We start from the raw sequence: 22,668 nt of genomic DNA, 5'->3' as shown, positions 1-22,668 counted from the left end.
AACATGCCTGTTCTGCACACAAGCTGAGGTGAAATGCGCTGTGCTGTGCCACGTGCACTTGTTACAAGTGGCATGTAGAAAATGGTGGTGGTGCACTTTTGAACTAAAGCACCTCTGATGTGTTTTAGTTCAAAAGCGTGCTGCCACCATTTTCTCAGTGCCGATGCATATTTCATAGTTTATACAGCTAGAAGTGTCACAGCTTTTGTAACTTATACAGTTGCAAGTGTTGCAGCACTGGGTAATTTTCAAAGTGCCTGGCGTTGCAGCACTTACATGTGTAAAAATGCCCTATGATGCTAAGATCCTTAGGACTTAAGTAAAGTTCTAATGATATTTGGTTTTAATTTGACCAAGTTATAAATCTATGAAAACATTACATGTTACACTAATACAGGACAGCACTATAGACATCAGCTATACGAAAAGCCGCATTTGATTAGGGTTAATCAGGGTAAATGAGGATCACTGGCTCTAGATGTATTTTGTGTTGTAGCTGAGTAAGGGATAAGAGGGAGCCTTGTTTTTATTCACCTTGGGAGTCACAATTAAGAAAACACAGACAACTGTGTTTGGATGGAAGGCAAAAAGGCCCAAACCTTGGTTTTGGTGAAAAGAGTGCAGCAGTGGATAGCTCATGAAATAGCTACAGTCATTTATTGATGGGAACATTTTCAGAAGTGTTTTATTAGACTTAGGCTCCTCAGCTAGGGCTGGTCAGGAATTTTTCAGGCAGGAAGTGTGATGAAACACTACTGCACAGTAGTTTTGAGCTACCGTGCAGTCAGTGTCATGAGAAATCCGTTCTTCATAACTCCAGTTACTATGCTCCTGTAGATGCTTTTTTGGAAAATACCAGTTTATTGGGAAGGTTTCTCAGGTTCAGAATGAACTTAAGTTGCTTAGAGCCAGATTCTCAGAATAATTAGAGAGAGGGAGAGACTGAGACACCTAAGAATACTGTGTATCCCAGCAATTGGGGCACTGGCCTGAGAGATGGGAACATTTGCCCTGAATCAAATCAAGACTTGAACTGGATCTCCCACATTTCAATGGAGTGCTCTAATTACTGGGTTGTTCAGGAGTGACAGAGCATAGTGCTGTTGTTAGAGGAAAAATTCCAAGAGGTCTTGCTTTGTTTATGAGGCAGAATAGAAAAACAATTTGAAATCTCAAAAATTTTCATGAAACAGGAAAATTGCTTCCTATATCCTAGGCACCTGCTATTTTTAAAACAGACTTGAACAATTTGGAACCTAAGCTTTACCTCTGAGAGAGAGAGATTCCTAAGTCACTTAGATATTTTTGGAAATTTTACTCATATAACATTTATTTCTTCAAACTTAAGATATGGGAAATATTTGAACCATTTGCAAGACTGAAAAACTGCTCTACTTGTGTGATTGAAAAACTGCTGTAAAACAAGTCAATAGCTATTTCTATCAGAACCCAATACTTCCCAGTCTCTGCAATAACTATGATTCACATGTTCAGAGTTAGAAAATGGGGCAATATGATCTGGAATGCTGAAATTACAGGATCAACATGCAAACTGCAGAAACTTTGCACAGAGGAATTGAAATGAAGTCATCCTGGTTTCAATCTGTATTTTTGCTCAGAGAATAATTTTTGCAACTGATCCAGGATACAAATGGAGCATAGAGCATAGAGACAGCCTGGCTGGCAGCCAGATTATCTCACTTGAGGACCAACCCTCCATTAGTTCAAGCCCATGCTGTTGTAACACTGTGTCACTTTCCCCCCACCCCTGCTCTTTTTTTTTTTTTTTTGCTACTGGGAAATCCCGGTAGCAAATTTTGTCCCCATGCTGCAAATTTGCAGTATGGGGCACATTCTAACATTCCACAAGTGTGTTTTGTGGCTGTACAAAAAGGTTTGTGGTGCCACAAACTGTATGTCCCTCCTCATCTGGATGTGGCCAGCTTGTCTAACTTTATCCCAGCTACCTACTTGGTGCAATAAAAGAGAACACCCTAGGAAATCCCTGCCTCTTATCATTTCTGGACCATCACAGCTACAGCATCACTCTTACACTCAAGAAATACTGGCAGCTTTTATAGAAGATTATCTTTACTGAACAAATAAAGGGCAAAAATATCCTGATAAATCAACACAACCAAATTTAAGAAGCTCCATTGCTCTGGCAGGTTTCTGTAATTTTTCGTTTCTCCAGAAATGTCTGAATTCTAAGGGTTAGGCTCCCCAACTGTTCATCTCATCTTGTTTCATAGCCTACTGATAATCCCCTCTCTCAGAATTAAAAGCTGTGTAGGCATTAAAAACCCATTTACTCAGAGTTGGTTTAAATTGCTGAGGCAACACATGCTATTTGAACACACTAGCAATTCTTTAAATCACATTTAATATAATCAACTACAGACACAGCAGGAACAACAGGGCTACCTGCCTACAGTTTTCAGAACACCATCACAGTTCACTTTGCCTTCTGCAGTATAAAGTATCAGGCCTCTGGGTATTTCTTCTCATGAGCAACTCTGTTTTAAGGATCATCCCTTCAGATGACATTGTTTCAGTGCTTACAGGCCTTCCTGCACCACAGATGAAACAAAAAACAAATGTGGTTTATATTCTCCCATGGGGTGTAACTTGCTTCAAATCCCTCATTTTCCCAGGGTTAATTGTTTAGAGATCTCCTTTTGTACCCAAAGTCTTTGTCTTCTTTCCTCAAGATTCCCCTTGTTGCAAAACAAGAGTGCAAGATAGATAACAAGTAGATTAATGCAGTGTTTACTCTCTAACTTCCTTTCCATGCCCTGCATTTCCTGCCCAGTTCTTGACAACTTGCAGACTTTCACTGAACACTTTGCAGAAAAAAAATTGTATTTAAATAAATACCACTTAACTGACTAACCAGAGGATCTTCCCTTGATCCACCTAGAAAACTCAGATATCTGTTTTAGTAGGCATTACTTTCAAATCAAGCTGGACCCAAAATAAAAAGGTACCGTTATTTTAGATGGGATCCATATTGAGTTCTATAACCTGATTTTTTTCAGAGGCTCTGAGCCCTTACAGATTGCTAAGAAGTCAGTTAGAGCTGCAAGAGGTCAGAGGGTCTAAATCAGACCCTTAGAATGTGCATATCTGCTGTGAATTAATTTGTGTAATTGTGCTTCTGTCAGGTGGAGTGTATGCTTCTTATTTTAATCAAACTTCATAAACTTGCATTAATGGGGTTACACGCCAGCACAAGTATAGAGCCAAAGTAAGCAGGTGTACTGTGGGTTATGTGTGGCCTGAGAGGGATTAAGTTGTGTCCCCAGGCTCTTACCCAGTTGTCAGTCCCTCCATCCCACTACCTGCAATAGCAGTCAGAGTCTCCAGGCTTCCCATCTTTATTCTGGCTTTCTCTGGCTGTGCTGCACTGCCCTGCTTCCTGGAGTGCAGACAGCATGGCCTAGGCACCTAAGAGTAAGCATGGGACTTTGTGGGTACATGGTACAGTGGGGGTGTAGGGGGTGCAATGCAGTGGGGTGGGTGCACACTGTAAGGGGTGCACAGTAAAGTAGTGGGAGGTGGGAAGCGTCTACATGAGTGTACAGTACAGCAGTGGGCATGCAGTGCAGTAGAGAGGAGAGAAGGGGTAGGGGTGTCCACTGCAGCAGTGGGGAGGGGGTGCCTATATGGTACAGTAGGGGGAGCATCCGTTTAGCATGCAGCCCAGGGATCTGTGGCTTACCCTGTTGCAGCCCATGGGTGTGAATTATGGGACGTGTGGCTCCCAAATGCTTGGAAGGACAGCCTTGATCTAAAAATTATGTTTTAACTGCAATAAATTCGCTGCAAGTGCATTTCTTCCCTTCATTCTGCCTTTCACGTTTGTAAGGTCTCTTTATCGACTCCAAGTACACTAAGAACTCAACTTCCTTCCTTTCTTCAGCTTCACCACTCCTCCCCAGGTCAATGGCCCATTTTATTTGGTGTTCTGATTTGTCGTGGTTAGAACCAGGTCCTCAGTCACAAAGATAATGGGGACTACAGAAAGTACTATGTGCAGGAAGAACCAGCAGCATACCTATAGGCTGGGGAACTCCTTTCTCAAAAGCACAGTGGCAGAAAGAGATCTTGGAGTCATTATCAATTCTAAAATGAACATGGGCCACCAATATGAGGACGCAGTGAGGAAAGCTAACCGCACCTTGTCATGCATCCATAGATGCATCCCAAGAAGGTCCAAGGAAGTGATCCTCCTCCTCTGTGACACTGGTCAGGCCGCAGTTGGAGTACTGTGTCCAGTTCTAGGCACCACACTTCAGGAGGGATGTGGAGAGCATCGAGAGGGTCCGGAGGAGGGCCACTCATATGACCAGGGGGCAGCAGGGCAGGCTAAGGGGCCTGAACCTGTTCAGCCTCCACAAGAGAAGGCTGAGGGGGGTGGGATCTGGTGACTGTCTATAAACTTTCTGGGGGGGGACCAGAAGGAGTGGGTGAGACCCTGTTCCCCTGAGCGCCTCCCGGAGTAACAAGGAATAACGGCTACAAGTTGATTGAGCGTAGGTTCAGGCTAGACATCAGGAGGCACTACTTCCCAGTCAGGGTGGCTAGGATCTGGAACCAACTTCCAAGGGAAATGGTGCTGGCTCCTACCTTAGGGGTCTTTAAAAGGAGGCTTGATAACTACCTAGCTGGGGTCATATGACCTTAAACTTACTAGTAGTCATATAAGCCCAGTATTCATTCCTGCCCAGGGCAGGGGGTTGGACTTGATGATCTGTCAGGTCCCCTCCGACCCTACATCTATGAATCTGTGTAAGGTGGTAGCCCACACAATAGAAAAGTTCACAATTGCATGCATGGGATAATGGACAAAATAAGATGATAATTGTTTGTCTCTCTCTCTCTTTCCAGAGAATGGACTCCATGCCATTCTGTGAATTGTTTATCTGAGCTAGTGAAACCCCTCCCATGTTATTATCCATATAAGTCTCTAGTCATTTTCTAACTCCTCCTAATCTCTTTTAAACCCCGTCTTCAGTCTAATTTCAGTGCATCTCATCTTGAATGAAGTGTGTTGCCTTGCAGGATGATTTACTGTTACAGGTCTTTCTATTAAAGAGCTTTCTTCCTTGTTCAGCAGAGCCTAGTTCACATCTTCTGGTAGCATTTCCTTTTCTTGGTCTGACCAAAGGTATTCTTCCTAAGGAAACTGTGCAGATTTTAGGGCCAAAACAACATATCTAGCTTTTTTCATCCTGGGCATGACTGCGTGACACCTCTCCCTACAACCAACTTGCCTTTTTGTGGTGACTGATGAGTCTGAAGATGACATAGGAAAGAAATACTCAAACTGAAAAACAGCTATCATGTTGCATGTCAAATACTGATATTGAGGATGAGTTACTTCCCACTTTCATAGTGTTTTAATTAATAAGGGCACATCCACATATGCAGGCATGTAGTCTTGCAGTAGCTGAAATAGAAGTGGTTCAGATCTGAGTTGCGGCTTTTTGCCTCAGTGCACGTGCCTGCACATGCACTTTGGTGTGTTTCAGGTTGTGCCACTTGGGGCAAAATAACCCTGCCTGGCTCCTCCTGGATCTGCAGCCAGGGGAAGCTACAGCCTGGGGCCAGCACCTGTGCTGTCCCCAGCAGTATAAAAAGCTGCACTGTCCTGGCCCCATCAGTACAAAAAACTGTCCTGGCAAGTAGCTCAGGGCTAGTTGCTCTCAGGAGCTTCTGGGCCCAGCCAGTTGGTACCTGGGGACACTACCCCTTGTGCCAGCTGGACTGCTGAAACAGCCCTGAGGGTTCCCTGCACCTTCTACCAGCAGCCTGGCAGTGGGAGTTGCTGCCTGGCTGTGACCTGCTGTGCACCTGCCAGACCTGGATGGGGACTGCACAGCTAGTGGAGGCATCTGCCCCTCTGGGCCAGCTTCCAGTGGGCTGTGGCTGCAGAGTTGCCCTGTGTGTGACACTACTGCCAGGTATGCCTCTGCCCTGCCATCTGGGTAGCTGTCACCTAGAAGATGTTCCCAGTGTGGCTGGCCTGCTTTGAATTGTCAAAGCAGGTCCTCCTGGCTGCAGTTGGCCAGGAGGCCAGCCACCTCCAGCTGGGTCCAAGGTGCCAGCTCTGAGCAAGCTCCTCTGCCTGCGTCCTGCCATTTGCCTTCCTAGCGGGAATTCTGGTGTTCCCTATTTGAAAACTGAAAAATCCCTGATAAAAAAATCCCAAAGTCACTCTGTAAAATACCCCAAAATCCATGTTCCTCCACAATTAAAAGAAAAAACCACTATATATAAGAGAGAGAGACAGCAATCAGTTGGGCAATGTTTTATTGATATATCTACAGTGTTAAAGTGATTTGGAAGCCTAGGTTGCTCAGTGTGTCTCTCATCGTAATAAAATTAATTCTAAATACCAATAAGCTTTGCTGTTTGCCTTTGCTTTTTGTACCATAGAGCAGTTAGAACTCCCCCTGACCCTTTCACTAACCAGGATGTGGGGAAAACTGCCCCTGCAGCCACACCCCTTGCCAGCTGGTCTCATCCTGTCTGGTAGCTGGGCATGCAGGGTGTGTGCTGGGAGGATGTGAGGTTTGTAGAACGGGGGGTGGGGGGATGGGGGTGGCTGTGGAGGGATGTGGGGTGTGTGGGTAGATGTGGAGGAACTATGGCGGGGGCTGCTCAGGAGGAATGGGTCCCCTGCCCCCCGCAGGGCACAGGCCCCCTACACAGTTCACAGAGTGCCTCTGAACAAGGGCTATAGCCCCACCAACAGGGGCTACATGTCCCCTGCAAGGGCCACGTGCCTCACCCCCACTTGCTCCCCCAGCCCCCCAGATGGCTGCCTTGCCCAGCCCCATCCCCTGCTTGCACCCCCAGGCCCCCAATGGCTGCCCCACCCAGTCCTAGCCCCTAGCACTAAAAAAAAGCCCCGCACTCACTAGCTGTAGCAGCTGCCGTTGGGATCACTGGGGCCTCCTGGACAGTAAGTAAGAGGTGGGGGGGGGGGGCTAGAGGAGAGGGGAGAGAACCATGGGGCAACCCTCACTGGCCCCATCCCTCACCTGCCCCCCAAGCTCCCCACATTGCTGCCTCACCTGGCCCCAGCATCCCAGCAAAAAAACCCAAAAAACCTTGCACTCACTGGCAGTGGCAGCTGCCATTAAGGTCACTGGGGCCTCATGGCAGTGCCCTCCCCCCACAATACGAGGCAGAGGGGACCGGCCCTAGCCGCCTGGCACCCACACTGCCACTGCCCCATTGTGAGGGTGTGGCCTGGGGCAGCAGGGTGCTACATGGCTCCACGCACTCTCGGGCAGCTGGGGTTACTGTGGCTGTCACCCAGGGCCTGACATCACTCAACCTGAGTGGCCCCAGCTACCTGACAGCATGGTGAGCCATGCGCCACCCTGCTGACCCAGGCTGCATCCCCGCAATGGGACACTGGCAGTGCAAGTGCCAGGCAGCCAGGTCCAGGGCTGAGACCGGGACTGGTCCCTGCTACCCCTCCCACCCCCAGCCCTGTGCTGTGCAGGGGGGGACTCTGTCACAAGGCCCCAGTGACCCCAACAGTTACTGCTACTGCTGGTGAGTGCAGGGCTTGTTTTGTTTTGCTGTGATGTGGGGGCTGGGTGGGGCAGTGATCGGGGGGGGACTCGGGGAGCGGTTGGGGGATAGGGTCAGGTGGGGCAGTGATCTGGGGGGCTTGGGGAATGGGTAGGGGATGGGGCTGGCAGGTGTCCCCCCATGGTCCCCTCTCCCCTCCTCCAGTACCCCCTACTTACCAGCACAGAGCCCGGGTCCTGCTCCCTGCAGCTGGCCCCCTGCCTGCCCTGCACAGGAAGGCAGTGTGCTTCAACACTGGGGCAAGGGCCAGCCATAGAGACACTCTGGCTGGAATCTCTGTGGTGGAGCCGAGCCTCCAGTTCCTTCAGGGCACAGTCCTAGACTATGCCCTGCCCTGATTTTTCCCCCCAGGATATTTTTTTACCCCTGGATATCCAGGGGTCTGGTTATGCCCCTGTGCTGCATATTTGCAGTACGGGGAGTGTTTTTTTTTTTTTCCTGAATGCGCCTTTTGCAGTGTCTCAAAGGGCTTTGAGATGCTGTAAGAGATAGGGTGCATCCAAACGAGCACGCATGTAAGTGACCATATCACCTCTAAAGAAGATCTTCTACTTATCATCTGTAGTGATAGAGTGTCTTTCTCATAGGGATCTTACTAAGATTTTATTAAGCCTCCTTATGCTTCTGTAAGGTAGCCAATTGAGACTGTGCCTGTGTAGCTAATGGAAACATTGACGTAGGATACACTGAAGCAGAGAGGTTAATTGGTCAGCAGTAAATCATTTCTAGTTCCGTCCTTAACATTCATTTTAATATGGTGCTGACTGAAGCTACTGTGAACATCTGTTACATTTATCATTCCTAATTCTCAAACTTTTAAAAAGTAATAAGAGCTTCAGTCTACAATTTACTTTTTGGCCTTCCTGCAGGTATAGATGTTCTGTAGAAAAATAATAAGACTGCATGTTTAAACATCCTCACAAAAAGATGAAAGCAGCTTTCAACAAATATGAATCTCCATAAAAAAATAAAATATTCTTCCTATTAGAAAGGAGGTATACAAATTTGTTAGAGAAATTTGCATATGAACTTGCTGAGTGCTATGATGTAAGCACATTTGTATTTAGACGTTATTGGTTAAAGAAGAGATGCATGTTCTTAATGGACAGTGGCAACTGGGGCTTCAGTTGATTAAAGCTTGTGCTATTTGAGCAGAATAAAACCTGATCATTAGTTTTAAAAATTCATACAGAGCCAAATCCTGCACTCCTAATTTATGCTGAACTCCTGTGAAGTCAGTGATTCACAAGAGAAATGCTGGCATAGCAACCTTAATCTAAACCTCCTGTTTTGCTCCATTCATTACAAGTCTAGGTTTGGGGAAAATGTAACAAATTCAAATGAAGAATACGTGTTGAAAGTCCAACCATAGCTCCTGTGAGAGAATTCAGCTACCTGGTATCTGATGGGTAGAGCAGGAGGCTTCATATGACCTGTCCTCTTTCAAATGGTGAACCATTAGTACCATATCAAGTCTGCGGCTCCACAGAACATAAACTCTTCAAGACAATCTGTCAGAAACAGAGGTAGAATCCTACCAGTCACATGTTTGGGGAGATTTGACTTTTCATTTCCATACTTTCAAGTGTTAATATGCCTTTTAAATGAAGGTATAAGTCTAAATGTTCTCTTTCTAACAGAGTCTGTTGTTGTTTTGGCTAATTACAGCATTTTTGACCCCTAAACCAACCTGTAACATGAATTCATGCTTAACAAATAATTTTTTTTGGATTAACCTGGACTTCATCTTTTTTTCTCATACCCCTTATACCCTAAGAAGTCAGATGAGGTCAGATTCTAATGTCCTTATTTGCTTGGAGTAGCCCTTTTAAAATTAGTAGTATTATTTATGGAGTGACAGGCCACTCAACATGTTTCTGGGTGACAGAATTTGACCCATTTTGTGCAGCATCTAATTAGAATTTGTATTTTTTGCCTGCTGGCAGACTAAGGGTATGGACACATGAACACTTGGAGTCCTTCCAGCAGGGAAATGTTTCAAAAGGGCAGCAGCTGGTATGTTCTAATTGTTAGGCATCAACAAGCTGGGAAGGATTCAAAAGCAGGAAACACAACTTTAATGCGCCTTCAGCCAGAGGTAAAGTTGGAGCAGGTTTGCTCTATTTGAAGTGGTCTCAGCTTGTTCACATGTAATGGACTATACCAGCTGCTGAAACGTTCCCCTTTTAAAAGGGCTCCAAGCATTCCTGTGTCCACACCCTAGGATTAAGTCAGTAGCCCAACTGACAGTATATTTGTGTCTATTCCCTGTGATTATTTCCTTTATTTCTCCTTACAGGAATTGTCTCAATCATGACCCTCACTGTTCTTGCCTATGAGCGCTACATTCGGGTCGTCCATGCAAAAGTGATTAATTTCTCCTGGTCCTGGCGGGCCATCACTTACATCTGGCTCTATTCACTAGCCTGGACTGGAGCACCTCTTCTAGGCTGGAACAGATATACATTGGAAATACATGGACTGGGTTGCTCAGTGGACTGGAAGTCGAAAGATCCCAATGATACTTCCTTTGTGCTCTTTTTTTTTCTTGGTTGCTTTGTGGTACCTGTTGGAATCATGGCATACTGCTATGGTCACATTCTGTATTCAATACGAATGGTGAGTTGGAACAAGGAATATTAAATGACAAACTAAACGAATAAATTGTCCTTGATATTTGACATAGTCAACAATATTTCTATTGAGAAAACGTCCCCTCACAAAGTTACTATATCAAAAGGGTATTATTTTCATTCGCAGTAAATTTTAGTGGGAGCTCTTAGGCAACTTATACAATCCTTTCTAACATTGAAGGACAGCTCCATGTCCTTGGCGGCAAAAGTGCATGGGGCAGTATTGGCTTCTCTGCTCCTAGCTGCAGCAGTGTGGCCAGCTGTGACAGCAGCTATTTTTCTGCCCTCCTTTCTACCCCCACAAGGCAGCACAAGAGACTGCTGCATGGTTGTTGCCCCTCATTTATGCTATTTAAAAAAAAAAAAATCTTACTAATGTATCTATTTTTTACCTCAATTACCTGATATGGGAGAGGAACTTATCTTGGAAGAGTGACTCTAGTCTGTAGAATTCTTTTCCTAATGTAGTGCACAATGAGGTTCTGTTTTTTATGTGCCAAAAGGCAATAGAGGGAAAAGTGTCTCCTTGGAATCTAAGACAAATTCTAAAATAAAAATGTAATAAAGGTACAGCATTAAAAGTCAATTGTAGCATTGGTTGCAACAATAGGATTTTTTTTATTTGAACCTTTGACAATTTATTTGAAATTAATGCTAGAGATATTGAGCTGGTAACTGTCAAATTCTTACCCAGTGCATCTGTTTTGCTTTGTGAGTTATCAGTTATCAGACTCTCATTTATAAAAGGCTGCTATCAGATTTTTAAAGTAATATTCCATATCTCCTTCTATATCAGTCCAGATTTTCAGTGTTCAGAGCTGGTTACTGGTAGATGTATGTAATGGATTGATCATCTTGGTCCAAGCATCTGCCTCAAACACAAATAACATGTTAGTGGAGAGAAAAGTGTGGGTATAGTTTCATAGTTGGTAGGGTCAGAAGGAACCTGAGCAGATCATCAAGTCTGACCCCCTACCAGAAGATAGGCGGGTGATCCAGGCTGACCTGGACAAGCTCAGCAAATGGGCGGACGAGAACCTGATGGTGTTTAACACTGAAAAATGCAAGGTTCTCCACCTTAGGAAGAAAAAGCTGCAGAATCCTTGTAGGCTCGGCAGTGCTACGCTGGCTAGCACTATGGAAGAAAGAGACTTGTGAGTCATCATTGACCACAAGATGAACATAAGCCTGCAATGCAATGCTGCAGCTACTAAAGTGAGCAAAATGCTGGCTTGCATCCATAGATGCTTCTCAAGTAAATCCCAGGATGTCATTCTCCCCTTGTACTCGGCCTTGGTGAGGCCGCAGCTGGAGAACTGCATCCAGTTTTGGGCTCCACAATTCAAAAAAGATGTGGAGAAGCTTGAGAGAGTCCAGAGAAGAGCCACACGCATGATCAGAGGTCAGGAAAACAGACCTTACGACGACAGGCTGAGAGTCATGGGGCTCTTTAGCCTGGAAAAGCGTAGGCTCAGGGGTGATCTGATGGCCACCTATAAGTTTATCAGAGGTGACCACCAGTATCTGGGGGAACGTTTGTTCACTAGAGCGCCCCAAGGGATGATGAGGTCAAATGGTTATAAACTCCTGAAGACTGTTTCAGGCTGGACATAAGAAAGAATTTCTTTACCGTCCAAGCCCCCAAGGTCTGGAATAGCCTGCCATCGGAAGTAGTTCAAGCACCTACATTGTACACCTTCAAGAGCAAATTGGATGCTTATCTTGCTGGGATCCTATGACCCCAGCTGACTTCCTGCCCTTTGGGTGGGGGGTGGACTCGATGATCTTCCGAGGTCCCTTCCAGCCCCAATGTCTATGAAATCTATGAAACCATGGCAGGAAAGAGTACTGGGGTCAAACGATCCCAGCAAGGTGATTGTCTAGCCCTGTCTTAAAGACCCCCGGGGTAGGAGCCAGCACCACTTCGCTTGGAAGTTGGTTCCAGATCCTAGCTGCCCTGACAGTGAAGTAGTGCCTCCTGATGTCTAGTCTGAATCTACCCTCTGTCAGCTTGTGACCATTATTTCTAGTCACTCCTGGCAGTGCTTGGAGGAACAGGGACTCCCCCAATGCCTGCTGGTCCCCTCTGACTAGTTTGTAACAGGCCACTAGATCCCCCCTCAGCCTTCTCTTGTGGAGGTTGAACAGGTTTAGGTCCCATAGCCTCTCCTCGTAGGGTCTGCCCTATTGCCCCCCAATCATGTGAGTGGCCCTCTTCATATTGTCTACATCCCTCTTGAACTGCGGCTCCCAGAACTGGACACAGTACTCCAGCTGCAGCCTGACCAGTGTCGCATAGAGGGGGAGTATCACCTCCCTGGACCTGCCTGAGATGCATCTGTGGATGCATGACAAGGTTTGGTTGGCCTTCCTGACTGCGTTCCCACACTGTTGGCCCATGTTCATTTTGGCATCAATGATGACTCCAAGATCCTTTTCTACCTCTGCACTGACAAGAAGGGAGTTCCCCAGCCTGTAGGTATGGTGCTGGTTCTTTCTCCCCAGGTGCATCACTTTGCACTTGTCAGTGTTGAAACCCACCCTGTTCTCATCTGCCCACCCCTGTAACCTGCCTAGGTCCAATTGTAGCCTATTTCTTCCTTCTATCGTGCCCACTTCCCCCCACATCTTAGTGTTGTCTGCAAATTTGAACAGGGTGCTTTTTACCCCCTCGTCCAAGTCGCTGATGAAGATGTTGAACAGTGCGGGCCCGAGGACCAAGCCCTGGGGAACCCCACTGCCCACGTCCCTTCAGGTCGCAAATGACCCATCCACTACCACTCTCTAGGTGTGGCCCTCCAGCCAGTTAGTGACTCATTTGACTGTGTAGGCATTGACACCACAGTCCCCTATTTTTTTAATGAGAATGGGATGAGAGACAGTTGTTGAAGGCCTTCTGAAAGTCCAGAAAGACTATGTCCACTGCTACCCCTGCATCTAAGGATTTGGTGACCTGGTCGTAGAAGGTCACCAGGTTGGTCTGACAGGACCTGCCTCTAATGAACCCATGTTTGTTGCCCCATCTTTGTGGATGCATGGATACATGTTTTATCTTTTCTCCATTTCTTCAAATTCCCTCAGCAGATGCTGAGAACTGGCCTGGCATAAAGAACAGACTCCCCTTTCACCTCCTAGAAGTAATCCCATCACAACAGGACTAAAAAACCTGGCAGAAAAGTAGAGTGAATAGAGTGTACCTGCAATTCTTCTATTCTACTTAGTGTAGTTAGTAGATAGAAGATATAAACCTCCAGGATTGTCCTTTTATCACCAATACATTAAAACAAAAACTGAGAAAAAACATCAGCAGAAATTAAAGTTTTTACACAAATGGATGGATGCATCCTACTTTTCTAAAATGCTTTAATAAAAGAAAGTAATCTGTGTCATTTAATTTGTCATTTTTAAACATTTATTTTTCTGTTTCTCAAATTATACCTTATTTATTATAAGTCATAAATGATTGGGAAACATTCCTGTTTTATTTGCAGGAGAACTACTATTCCTGAAATATTTGACAGTCTCTACTTCTGAAATATAGACCATGAAATTGGGAATTTACTTAAAAAGAAATTAAGATAAAAATTAAAACTATTTACTTGCTCCTGTTTTCAACCTCTTCCCTTTTTTTTGCTCTGCAGCTTCGCTGTGTTGAAGATTTTCAGACTGTTCAAGTGATCAAACTCCTAAAATATGAAAAAAAGGTGGCTAAAATGTGTTTTTTAATGATCTCCACATTCCTTATCTGTTGGATGCCTTATGCAGTCGTCTCTCTTCTAGTAGCCTATGGCTATAGCAATCTTGTAACACCAACAGTGGCTGTCATCCCATCCTTGTTTGCCAAATCAAGCACTGCTTACAATCCAGTCATCTACATCTTCATGAGCAGAAAGGTATGTTCATCATAAGCTTTCTTATCTGATGCATAAAATAAAGTATATAATATACAATGAAGATTATACTAACTTATTTTAAGTTGTGGAGTCCTATTTTCAAATTCAGACATTTTAAAGTAAAGAACAGTGGTCTATCATAAAGCACCAAAATTAATAAGCTATCAGAAGTTGTCAGATAGATGTCTAGGTACCTGCCTGGGTATTTAAATATGGAAACAGACATCCAAGATGCAGGTACCCAGGTTAGAGCGGTTTTTTTTGTCCCTTTAAGCAGATGTGAAGCGCATGTACTGCAGCTGGGCAGGTCAGCAAAGCTCACCCCCTCAGCAGGGCCAGCTGAGTCTTAGTCCACTGATTTGTTCTAGGGCTGCTTTTGAGAAGCTTTTGCAACACCTAACCCCCCCTGCACACTAACTGGTTTCAGTCTGCAAGTAGCTGCTGTCTAGATGACTTGTCTGGTGCCTGTTCCTACACTCCTGCCTCTGCCTGTCTCTGAACTTTAGAACGCCGGTTTGACTTTGGCTTGCTTCCTGACAACCATTTATAGTAACCCTTCTGGCTCAGCATGCGAACCTTGGTTTGACATCAGCCCTTGGGATGTGAACCCTGGTTTGACATCGGCTTGGTCCCCTACTATGGATGCTGGTGACAAGCCCTGGCTCTAACCAGTCAGCCTAATGCCTGTGCGGACCCTGGCAACAGAGATGGATCACATCTGGAAACTGCTATCTGAGTCACTGTTTTAACACCTGAACTTTTCTGTTTCCTATGAAACAGTACCCTTGTTTCAGTTTCAAAAACAAAAATACAGCCTTCATTTTTTTGCACCTTGGCTATACATTTGAGTAGGCTGGTGTAATGATTTAGTTAAGTTTCAGAGATAGCCCACTTAGAATTAAAGACAGATTTTGACTTTACTATGAATTTAGTGAATTATCAGTAGCATAATTCTGTAATGAAATCTAAGAGGCCTGATATGATTTAAACAAACAAAAAAAACCCCCCAAACCTCCTCTGCAACACATTCCTTTGTAAAAATTTTATTTGCTCTAAAAAGTTTTAAAAGACAAATTCATGATTTTATATTTCTTCAGAATTCAGCAGTTATTCATGAAAAAGGAAGGTCATTGGCAAAAGACATCTCCCCAAATATTTTAAGACAATGATGTTGACTACAGCTGATTGAGAGAGATTTTTAAGTTTGCAAACATTGTGAGATGTCAGAAATTTGTTTCATTCCTAACTGGGATAAAGCTCAACATTTTGAAATGTATTATGAACAAAGAAGTTCCAAAAAATCATGTTGTCATTCAAAACGTTTTATTTAGATTCTGATCTTTGTATAATTTTAAATAAAACACAATTCATTTTTAAAAGGTTATTACAAAATGATAATTCAAAAAGGTTGTGACTGATTTTTATGAGGAATACTCTGACATTTTTAATGTGTTTCATTTTCTGGTTTTTTCCATTTAAATTTTGTCAGAATTGACATATTCCTTGAGAACATTATCTTTTGATGAATCAGTGCATTTTGGATGGAAAAAGTTTCATTAGAAAAAAGTTTGACGAGCTGTAACATTCATTAATTCAGAATTACATATGGAGTGCAGTAAATTCCCTTTTGAAGATAATTAAATGGAATGAATTAAAATGTAAACGTGTTTTATATGAGATAGTGGAGATTAAATTTTATAAACTTCTTGCCTTGTCCTCCTAATGAGCAGTAGACTGCTTCTCTAGAGGCAGTCATCAACACATCTAAATGAGCTTGTGTAGAGGAAGGGGGAATCATTAACATATCTGTAAAAATGCTTGCAATAAATGATGTCTAATTTTCTTTCAAAATCCCTAGTAACATAATAAAGACAGAATAGATACAATGACCTAGTAACTTCAGAGAGTGAGTCATCTAGATATCTTCACTATGAAGCACAGCATCAACTGGAAATATAATTGCATCTTGCAACCATTAAAACAAAGTAAAACCTGCTTCTGCAGGAAGCATCTTGTGTACCAAGCAGGAAGAATAAAGATGACCCCCCCAAAAAATATATTAATGTTTCTTAAAGCTTTTCCTGGCCATTGAATATATTTTAACCTGGTATAGGTATGGAGTTTTCAGGGTTTATCACTGTATGCAGGAAAAATACTTGAAGAGAGTGATTTTGATGTTATAGCTCTGACTCGCTCCCCGGATCACAAACCAATTACTATCAGAACACAGCATGCAGGGTATGAAATTTGGCATAGGCCAGATTGCCACTGAACATAGTAGTTGTGGGAATCTGGAACTGGATGAACTAAGTTGCAGGGACAAACCATGAGCTATATATGGCCAACATGTATGTGTCACACTGTTTAAATGAGACCTGAATTCAAGAAAACTTGCATCACCCTGGGGTTGTACTGTAACCAGAAGCATCACTAAAAGATTTCCTTAAGTTTGTGAGCCTTCTGATGAACTGTGCTGTGTTTCACTTTAGTGCCTTGTCACATGTTACACTTAGGACATGTTAACACTACTTAAAACATTAATGTCACTCTTTCAAGCAGGAAAACACATGCTAGTTGTGATCATATGGTAGCAAAGTTAGCATTTTGGGGGAAAGAGTGTTTCAAGATAGGGTTAAAGAATCCTTGTTATGCTATTGTGGGACTGCTCCACAGAGATGCCAGCAGTCTTCACCAGCTCTGGTATATACCAGTGCTAAGACTGACAACCAGCTGTTGGTGACTGAACATCCAGCTCCAGCACTGTCCAGAGTTAGTATGCAATCATTCAGAAAACTTTCTAACTTTGTCATGCTGGCTACACTCTAAACAAAACATATCCTGAGTGTAACATGTGACAAGGCTCTTACAACTGGCTCAAGATTCTTCATTAAAGATATGAAAATGCAGTTTCTGTAACATTTACATTTTTTGTTGGGAAAACCAAACAAAAGGTTCCATATAGTAGCACAGCATCTCAGGGGATTTGAAATCAGAATGCCAATGCCACCATTCTCTCCAGTGGGTTGTGCTTCTTGGATATCCTGTGCGTCTTAGGATACAACACGGTCTTTGTTTGACAAACAGTGAGTGCCATGTGGCTGGAAGTGACTGACAGGGAATGCTTTCCAGCCAGAGAGCCTGACTCTCAGAAAATAATAGAAGCATCATGCATGCAAAACTATAACTTCCATGACACAATGTGCCCCAGTAGGGATATGCAGTTTATTGTTGAACTACAATGTTCAACCTATGAAAATGAAACATTTCAATTCAGGAATATCAGTGTTTTAATTTTGAATGAAAATATGGAAATGAAATGTTTTACTGTTTTTTAATAAAAAAAATTCTGAACTAGTGAACAATTTTGATATTTAAATGTTGCAACTCAAGACACAAGTGTTGAAATATTGGGATTTCCCAGAAGATGAGGATGTTTCAGTTATCACTTGCCTTATTCCAGATCTGAAGCAAAACCCCTAGCACTTTCACCCTGCTCCAGTTTTCATTTACTCTGACATTCCTTCTCCCCTTTTCCTTACAATATCTGCTACCTACCTCTGCTCTTGCAGTCTTCTCTTTTTCACTTCCATTTTCTCAGCTACCCTACCTTACCTTTCACATCTCGAAGCCATCCACTTGACCATCCTATTACATCTTCAGGTAGCATCAGATGACTTTCTTTCTAGCGTGTTGCCTCAAAAGGCCTATTGCCAGAGCAGTCCTGTGAGAATTATGAAGAAAACCTCTGCTGCTGGCTGGCTGGTTGAGTTTTGTCCAACACCCAAAATCCCCTTACACAGAATCTAGAGAAACCACAGCAGCGAGTTAGTAACACCAGCAGAGCAGCATCCTACTCTATCAGCAAGACCCTACTGTCTTAGCAAACAACATTCCTCAAAAGCACAAGGTGGAAACATGATCACATAGGGTAACTTCTAATGATGCAAAGGGAGAGGCATCTCAGAAGGTTTCACTACAGTCCCTGACTGCATTTAAAAGGGAATGCCTTTTTGTCAGAGTATTAGGTTGGAGGAAGTTGCCAAATTAATTTGATTTCTGTTAAACTGATGAGTTTCCAGAGAGAGTCAAGATTGCTCAGAGTTAAACTCAGATTCAAGCAGGTTTCCTAAATGGCCTGAACATTTGTGCGCTTTTTTTCAGGAACATTAGAGCATCATCTACATATTTAGCTGATCCCTACTGTTGGGATCTTTAACAGTCATACAGCTCAGGAGAACTCCTGCTGAATACCTTGAACCACTTATCTGTGAAGCAGAATTGAACTGATGGTATTAAGTATCTCCTGTTTAGTTGAGAGAGACAAGTGCACATCACCTCCTAAGGCTAGATCCATTTATGGAAGACTTTTCTATGTGTCTGTTATTCTTACTCAGAAATTCAGTGTGTAAATGTTATTGAAAGTCTATGGTTTTATGGTGCATCAAGGGTACAGAAGAAATTCAGTTTTATTCCCCTTTCTTTTTCATTTTTCCCTTTAAATGTCTGGCCCTACTCTTGCAGAGGGAAAAGGGGGAATTATGAACAATAAAGGCACTCAGAAATCACTGTTTAAGTTAGTTCACTTCTTTTTGTTCTTTTTGGTGTCTGGGCAATGATTTTTGAAAGCTTGTATTTGGTAATAATAAGTTCATAATGTTTATTTTAATGTAAACAGTATTCATGAAATATAAATGTGCACATATGCAGTACCCAAGCCCACTACCATAGCCAGCCCCATTACAACACAGATGTCTCTGTGGATGCTGGACTGTTCTGTTCCAGCTTTTATATAAATGTTAGCATACTCTGTACAAATAAGCTCAGGATCAAGCATTTAGGTTCCTCCTTCTGACAGGGTTAAATTACCACCAAGAAAGTTTCAGCTACAAGAGCAAGTGTCTATACATGCTCACTCTTGCTCTCATTCTCACACCCCAACACACATACATACGATGTCTGTAAATAGATGTTGCATGTGTTCTGGGAGAAAGTGTTTTGTCCTACAAACCAACAGATATACAAGACCACTTTCCTGTTTCAAGTCCTGCAAAAGTATGTCAGGTAAAATGTGCTATCCCTTTTTCTTGTACCTTTTAGGAGGGTGAGGAAAAAAACCCAATAATGGCCCGACAAGTTCATTAAAGTGTTCCAGCTGGAGACTGCAAAACTAGTTTAGAAATTTATGAATTATTTGACATACTCAAGAGTTGTAATTTGATTCTAATTCTTCCTCTTTGCAGTTTCGACGATGCCTTTTACAGCTCTTGTGCTTTCGCCTGCTAAGATTCCAGAGGACAATGAAAGAAAAACCAGTAACAGGGAATGACAAGCCAATAAGACCAATTGTGATGTCCCAGAAAGTTGGGGACAGGCCAAAAAAGAAAGTGACTTTTAGTTCTTCTTCTATTATTTTTATTATCACCAGTGATGACGCCCAGCAAACAGATGAAAGTAGCAAGCACAACAGTACAAAAGTTAATGTGATTCAAGTAAAACCACTATGAGGGGCTGAGTCAGCCAGGTCTCAGAACTCGAATGGATATTAGCCAATGAGTCTGTTTTAATGCGACGACTCGCCAATGGTAGAATGAGTGTGAAGAAGGCACTATGCTTAATGCTGTGAAACACAGAAGAAATTTGGTGGATGAAATCTGTAAAGTGGTTAAATGTGGTAACAGTATTCAAATCTCTACATTTTTATCTGATTTATCAGTGGCAATTTTTACTCTTTTTTAAGCATATCATATGATTAGCCAACATTCCTACTCACACCAAATTGTTGAGGAGATAAAAGAGATTATCAGAAGCTAGCTTTGAGTCACCCATCAAACCGCTGACTTACAAAGCTTTCATCAAACATAGTACAAAACTACTAAAATACTGCCCCCTTTTCAGTACAAGGGGTCTCTTGCTAATGCTCATAAGGTACTTAGAGCCACTTTGAGAGATGCTCCAAAGAAAATAAATTCACTGTGAGCACTGATGAAAAGATGACAAACAGAAGCATCATAATGTTTATACATACAACAAATCATTTAGTTAAAATGATTAAATACCACATAATTAAAAATAAAAGAAAAACTCTCCTACATATATAACAGGCATACTTTCTTTAGATGAAACAGAAGCCTTGATCACTTATAGACCGCAAGACCTGCTGTATCACTTCTTTAAGATTAACCAGTGTTAATCCAGATACTTGTGATTTGAGTGATAATTTTCATATCTAAAACTCCTTTGGCAGAACTAGAAGGAAGGAATAGGCTACAATTGGACCTAGACAGGTTACAGGGGTGGGTGGATGAGAACAGGATGGGATTCAACACTGACAAGTGCAAGGTGATGCACCTCGGGAGGAAGAACCAGCACCTACAGGCTGGGGAACTCCCTTCTTGTCAGTGCAGAGGTAGAAAAGGATCTTGGAGTCATCACTGATGCCAAGATGAACATGGGCCGGCAGTGTGGGGAGGCAGTCAGGAAGGCCAACCGTACCTTGTCATGCATCCACAGATGCATCTCAAGCAGGTCCAGGGAGGTGATCCTCCCCGCCTACGTGGCACTGGTCAGGCCACAGCTGGAGTACTGCATCCGATTCTGGGCGCCGCACTTCAAGAGGGATGTGGACAACATGCAGAGGGTCCAGAGGAGGGCCACTTGCATGATCAGGGGGCAGCAGGGCAGGCTAAGGGACCTGAACCTGTCCAGCCTCCACAAGAGAAGGCTGAGAGGGGATCTAGAGGCCTGTTACAAACTAATCAGAGGGGACCAGCAGGCATTGGGGAGTCCCTGTTCCCCCGAGCAATACCAGGAGTGACTAGAAATAAAAGTCACAAGCTGGCAGAGGGTAAATTCAAATTAGACATCAGGAGGCACTACTTCACTGTCAGGGCAGCTAAGATCTGGAACCAACTTCCAAGGGAAGTAGTGCTGGCTCTTACCCTGGGGGTCTTTAAGACAAGGCTAGACAATCACCTTGCTGGGGTCATTTGACCCCAGTACTCTTTCCTGCCATGGCAGGGGGTCGGATTTGATCTGCTCAGGTCCCTTCCGACCCTAGAAACTATGAAACTACCTTCCCCCAAAAAGGACCCCTCCCTCCCAACAAACAAGAAGAAACCTATGTAAAGTATCCCCGTATGAAATGTCTGACGTATTCTACTCTACGTATCAGTGGCGGGTAAGTGATTATTTTTACAGAACTAGAATCAACACACATAACCTGATATTCTGCTCCACTACTTTAGTTTCACACCAGTATAGCTGCAAATAAGTGTAATCTCACTGCTGTGTCACCGAGTGCACACATAGGCCCATAGTCTATATTAGATGAGCATTGTTTTAGGACATGCCCTCTTCACTATCTGCCACATAGGCAGTGTGGAGCTCAAGTGTGAGTTCTGCTGTTTCTCCACACTGATGGAAACATTAGGAAAGGCAATCAAGTTACTGTTCCATGTGCTCCCTGGGGAAAAACTGCACTGAGTGTAGGAGAACAACTTGGATACCTCGGCACTGGCAAGGGTTGATTTTTGCTTCCATAAGCTCCCAAAGAAATCAGTATGGGCCTAAACCAAAAAGTCCACTTCCTACTGAGAGTATTGAATAATCTGAACTCACTTTAAAACAACTGGTTCAGTTCACTACATATGTTCTTTAGAGAAACTAATGAGCACCTTTGAGCAGTCCTTACATTCCATAAGCGAAAGACAGAAGCTTTGCCTCTTGATCTGTGAGGCTGCTATGGATACTTTGTACACTTACTCCTTTAAAATATCTGCACTAATAATCCATCTCTACATGTCCTGTTTAAACTTATACACAAAGATCAAGCTTTGAAAATTAAGCAAAATATTTCATTTAGGAAGAAACAAAATAAACACGTATCTACATTTTTACCATAGGCATAGACCTGAGTAGCTTTATGGATTGAAAGATACGCCCTTAACCTAACTTATCAGTTTCTATGTCAAGAACTGCTTTTTTCAATCAGCAGTCACTACACCTATGCACATTTAATTTTACCAAAGGGGGAAAGAAATGTGTCAACAAATATATACAATGCCATCCTTTTAACAGATTGTGTACATTTGATATTTAGCATTGTATGTACTTTGATCCTTTTATGAGAGATTAAATTTATCTTATTTATAGAATTCATTCTTGATCAAGTATTTTCTCCCTTTGAGAAGGAAAATCATTGTATTGCCACCTGCTGGAAAAGGTCTGTAATATTTTTCTAACTAACAAAACAATAGCATTTCAACTTGTGAAAGTAATTGGTAAATATTTGACTCTGCTGGAACTGCAAAGAAAGCTTCCAATTTATTTTACACAGAACTAGCATACATTGAACCATCTTCAAAGAGATGCTGTATAGCAAGGGTATCTCACTTACCCACTGACCTGAGCCACATCTGGATTGCAAGGCTTGTCGCAAGCCAGATCTGGCTTGGGGTATGGGGTGGTAGTGAATCCAGCATGGCATGGGGTGGCAACAATGGAGTGGGCAGGGCAAACAAGCTGTGGTGGCA

The 22,668-nt window shown here is 43.2% G+C and overlaps 1 protein-coding gene across 1 annotated transcript in view; it reads left to right on the top strand.

Annotated features, from left to right (window-relative positions):
* Nucleotides 1–22,278, top strand: part of OPN3 (opsin 3) — a 43,591-nt gene extending 21,313 nt beyond the window's left edge. Inside the window, exons 2-4 of the mRNA XM_090031506.1 lie at nt 9,911–10,230; nt 13,886–14,137; nt 19,378–22,278. Of these exons, the coding sequence (XP_089887632.1) occupies nt 9,911–10,230; nt 13,886–14,137; nt 19,378–19,641 (836 nt within the window). The 3' untranslated portion in view covers nt 19,642–22,278. The remainder of the gene's footprint in view (nt 1–9,910; nt 10,231–13,885; nt 14,138–19,377) is intronic.
* The last annotated feature ends 390 nt before the right edge of the window (nt 22,279–22,668 follow it).

This window comes from Crocodylus siamensis, chromosome 1 (assembly GCF_052110815.1).
Source record: "Crocodylus siamensis isolate JL-2025a chromosome 1, ASM5211081v1, whole genome shotgun sequence".
Taxonomy (NCBI): Eukaryota; Metazoa; Chordata; order Crocodylia; family Crocodylidae; genus Crocodylus; species Crocodylus siamensis.
Note: the sequence above shows the minus strand (reverse complement) of the source record. Positions and strands in the feature narration are given on the sequence as shown.